This window comes from Cariama cristata, unplaced genomic scaffold (genome assembly GCF_000690535.1).
Source record: "Cariama cristata isolate BGI_N322 unplaced genomic scaffold, ASM69053v1 scaffold28970, whole genome shotgun sequence".
In the NCBI taxonomy this organism is placed as follows: domain Eukaryota; kingdom Metazoa; phylum Chordata; class Aves; order Cariamiformes; family Cariamidae; genus Cariama; species Cariama cristata.
In genome coordinates, this window is record NW_009596793.1 from 313 (window position 1) to 4846 (window position 4534).

The 4534-nt window shown below is 55.5% G+C and overlaps 2 protein-coding genes across 2 annotated transcripts in view; both read left to right on the forward strand.

The window, feature by feature from the left end:
• Positions 1-1585: 1585 nt before the first annotated feature.
• Positions 1586-4165, forward strand: HBEGF (heparin-binding EGF-like growth factor; the record flags this gene model as incomplete). Its single annotated transcript, XM_009707533.1, has 3 exons — positions 1586-1763; positions 3828-3983; positions 4093-4165. Coding segments are annotated over 3 exons (407 nt in total), but the record flags the coding sequence as incomplete, so codon positions are not given.
• A 2-nt stretch (positions 4166-4167) lies between these two features.
• Positions 4168-4534, forward strand: part of LOC104167315 (prefoldin subunit 1-like) — a 6303-nt gene continuing 5936 nt past the window's right edge. The window contains exon 1 of the mRNA XM_009707543.1: positions 4168-4185. Within this exon, the coding sequence (XP_009705845.1) occupies positions 4168-4185 (18 nt within the window). The remainder of the gene's footprint in view (positions 4186-4534) is intronic.

Here is a 4534-nt window from a genome sequence, read left to right on the forward strand (position 1 = left end):
ATCCAAGGGGACAAAGCCCCTGGGAAACACTGTTACCCCTCTTGCTGGGAGGGAGATGCTCCAGCCTGCTCCTCTGTCCATCCCCCTGAAGAGGGGACCTTGTCCTACAGCAAGCAATCTGGCAGGCATGGGATGACCCTTGTCTGCGGGACAGGTTGAGGGGATGGGGGATATTTGGTTACTGAGGCTGCAGCCCCTTGGAGCTTTCTCGATGCCTTGAGCTGAGCTATGGTCAGAAAAATCTGCCTTTTGTGTTGAAGGCACCTTCCTCTGTGCCGCAGCCCCCAGGGTGTCTGAGTAGGGGGAGAGCAGCAGCATCCCCCTGCCCACCTGGGCTGGACCAGTTTTCTTACCAAGCAAAATCTTAAAAAAATCTTCCCTGGCTGTCCTAAGGGACAGAGCCTTGAAGAGGAGAGGTGGTGACAGTGGAGGTGGCTTCAGGGGGGGGTCAGCAGCACTGTGTGTCCACTGGCTGCAGCCAGGAGATAACCCACAGGGGAGGGAACAGCCTCTGCTGCCAGACTGGGGCAGAGCTGCGGGCCTCACCCAGATCCGGGGGTTTCTCCAAGCCGCAGAGTTTCCTGGAGTATCAGTTTTCTCCAGGCGTAGTGTGAATGTTAAAATCATGAAATAACTGCTAGGTGTGCAACCGGCATGCTCCAGCGCGAGAGGCGCTGGTTACGTCAGGAAGTGGCTGAGAAGGAATTAGGCAGGTTACAACTCGCCAGGTTAGACTCTGCCACTCTCTACTCCCCAAGCAGCTCAGGGTTTAGTTCATATTTCCCCAGGCTCACTCAAGTTATTAAGCACCGTAGTTCGGGGGGAGCTAAGTCCCTCTTGGAGCTGTGAGCACTCTCTAGCATCTTGGCATCCTGTGAAGTCAAGCTGGGGGCTGATTTTTTGGGCATCTGCATGTCTTAAAAACTATTCCAGTAACCTTTCTGGTTTCTGTCCGTGTCCAGGCAAGGAGGTCAGTGCTCTGGTTCCCACCAACTCAGCAGCGAGCTGGCCTTGCACCAAGAGGCGCAATTAAAACATACTTTTGTAATTCATGGGAATGCTGCCCTTGCCATCTCTTTGGCTCTGTAAAGACAAAAATTAAGCCAGGCTTGCTCTCTTAATCTGCTCCGGAGGTGTGCAAGGCATCCTTGTACCCACAGGAAGGAGAGTCCATCAGAGCCATGAATAGGGTCTTACAAAAGACTGCGCTCCTCAAGGAAATAAAAGCCAAATAAAGGGGCAGTTAGCCATTTTCTGTGTTCAGTGGAAACTGGTGCATATAATAGCAACATTTGAGATGCATAAAGCTCTGTTCCCCCTGGCCCCCCTTCCCTGACTCCTTTCTTTTCTTGAGAATTGTTCTTATGAATTGGAAAGGCCATGATATTTGTGAGAAGCTGGGGAAAAAAAAAAAAAAAGGGAAAAAAACCCCCTCTGCTCGGGGGCAGATCACCGCACAAAAGGCTGCAGGAGTGCCAGGGCTGAGCTGGCTGCAGCAGCCTGGGGTTTGCTGCTCTGCCTTCTCTTAGGCTGATGCACGGAGGTGATCTGACTGCTGTGTTCTCCTTCCCAAATTGTTTTTCAGTTGCTTTCCTGTCAAAGCCTCAAGGCCTGGTTACTCCTAAGAAAAAAGGAAACGGGAATAAAAGAAGAAAAGGCAAAGGCCTGGGGAAGAAGAGAGACCCGTGCCTGCGGAAGTACAAGGATTTCTGTATTCACGGCGAATGCAAATACATCCGAGAGCTCGGAGCTCCCTCCTGCATGTGAGTTGCTGGCGTGTGCCTGTGCCGGGGGAGCCTTAGTCATGGTTCCTTCAATTCTCCAGGCCAGGCAGAGGAAGAGTGGAGGAGATATTTTTAGTGCATGTTCCCCGTCCACGTCTGGCCTCTTCCTTGTGCTTCTTAAGCAATGTCCATCCCCCACCAAAATCCCTTGTGGACTTAGACCCAGCATCCCCTGTTGGGGGTGGGGGGGTATGCTCCAGCTGAGCTGCTGCACAGAGACCTGCAGCCTTTGGGTTTGGAGGACGGTGAGCCAGGGCTGGGGTCTTGCAGCCAAGGTCTTCTGCAGGTCTGGTATACAAGACCCCATCCTGACTCTGTAACCCTGTGTCCCCCCATCCCTCACTGCTGCCAGCCTTGGCTGAGAGCTCAGGGCTCCCGTGGCTGTTGGGATGTAGTGGTGCAGGCAGGAGGAGCATTGCTGCTGTGCCATCAGCAAGGCAGATTGGAGGCAGCACCTTTAGGGACAATCTGCTAAAGCCACCCCCAAGCTGTCCCTTGGCCCTGATGAAGGACAGGGCTATGTAAACCCCCTTGCCCACCTCCCTGGGATGCAGGTACAGAGCAGTGTCTAGATGAGCCAAGCAGAGGAGAAAGAGTTTGCCTTCTGCCGGGACACCTGGATCCAGCACTGGTACCACGGGAAATAGCCAGGGGTGCACATTTGATCCTCGCTGACGTGGGCAGGAGTTGAGCTGGCAGATATATAAGAGGCTTTGTTCTTTGCTATCAATCCTCTGAGCCACCCAGCTCTGTGCCCGGAGCCCAAGGAAGATAATAGCTCCCTGGCTTATGGTGCCCACAAGATCTCACACCCTGCAATCCGCAGGGATCAGGCTCCACATAACTCCTTGAACCGCTTAGTTTCTGTCTGCCTGGAAGCTGTCATGAAGTTGGGCCCTTGCACAGGGGGCTCGGGACTGCCAGCAGGAGGAGATCTCTGCTGGCTCAGCTTGGGCTGGTGACCCAGTGTGATGTGGGGTGCAGGACCCCTTGCATGGGGCTGGGACAGCCAGGTGCCCCCTGCCCAGCCTCCTGCGCTACCCAGATTCCTGGGGCTGGGAGAGGACCTTGGACATGGGCAAGCAGGAGGGTTCCAGGGGCTGGCTGGGGCTCTCCAGCCTGGTGGCCCATCCCTGGATGACATCTCCCCAGAGTCATCATGGTTTTTAGGAACAGCGACCAACTGCCCCAGTCTCCTCCAGTAATGATGCCTCATGTTGGCTGGTGTCACTCAGTTGTGGCTTTCTTGGTGGCTGGCTGCTCGTGTTGTAAGGTCTCCTGTATTGTCACTTCTTTGGGCTGGTCCCCCGGGGTGCAGGGTGGGGTGAGGATGCTGCCAGGCTGGGTCCTGCACCTCTGCCTTGTACCCAGCCTCACTGCCGTGGCTGGGACGTGACACTGGTGCGTGGCGTTGTTGCGAGCCAGGCAGGATGGCTGGGCTGATACCGCGTCTTGGAGATAAGCTTGAGGGTCAGTGGCACTGAATATAGAGAGAGATATATATATCTGCTTGCATCAGTGCGCTTTGACTCACAGGGAGGATTTTCAGCCTCGCAGCTCTGCTGGGGAGCGTTATTTCTGTTACGTGAGTAACCTGAGTCTGCAGGGAGGTGGCACTTCTCTGGCTGGCAGGGTGTGCAGGGATGTCCTGCACTGAGAGAAGCACTGAACTCCAGTCCAGCTGCCTCTCTGCTCCCTTGTGTGCGATTTCCCACTTCCAGAGGTGCTCTGGGCAGCTTGGCTCTGCCTGGGAACAAGTGGGAAGAGCACAGAGCCTGGTGTTTTCTACTGCAGGGAGCTCAACTGGTCCCTGCAGGGAGTCCTCACTTGGTGCTTGGGGCAGGAGAAACTTAATTTACCAGTACCAGGGAGGTGATGGTGACACCAGACCTCCCAGCTCAGGGGAGGGGGACAAAGGGGAATGGGCAGGGTGCTGGCTAAGGCTGAGCAAAGAGGCAATTCCTTTCCACGGGGGTGTGAGGAAACCCAATGACCTTCTGTGCTCAGTCACCACCAACCTTTAAGACTTTTCTTCTTGCCCAGATGCCAGCCAGGATATCATGGAGAGAGATGCCACGGCCTCTCGCTGCCTGTGGAGCATCCCCCCAGCGTGTACGACCACACCACAGCACTGGCCGTTGTTGCTGTCGTCCTGTCTTCCCTGTGTCTCGTCATCATCGCAGCCCTGCTGATGCTCAGGTGAGTGCAACAGCACTGAGCCATCAGATCTGCATCCCCGGGAAGACTACATGCAGGGGAGGATGGCAGGGACTTCATACTCTGAGCATCTCTTCGCTTGGCCTCACAGGTGTCACAAGAGGGGTGTCTACGATGTAGAAAACGAAGAGAAAATCAAGCTGGGCATCACGGTGAATCACTGAGGATGCCGGGTGCTGGCGAGGTGAGCGCTTGGCCAGGCGTGGGGCAGCAGTGGGGCTGGTGGGCATCTGGGGGCTCTGCTTGTTCATGCTGGCTGGGACAGCTACCTGGATCCCGTGCCAGAGCCAGGCAGTTTGAGCCCAGAGAAGCAGTTCACTGGATTTGGCCTGAGAGCCTAGGCTGCCCCATGGGGCTCCAGCCTTCTTTCTTCCCCTTCCTGCTCAACAAGTCCCTGTGCCCTGACCCCCCCCAGCCACCACCACCTCCTCCTTTCTAACCTTAAGTCCCTGCTTTGCCCTGTTGCTGCATGATTTGGGGACGTTTGGCAGTGGGGAAGCTGCTTCTGGTTTTGTTTTTTTTTTACCCCCCCC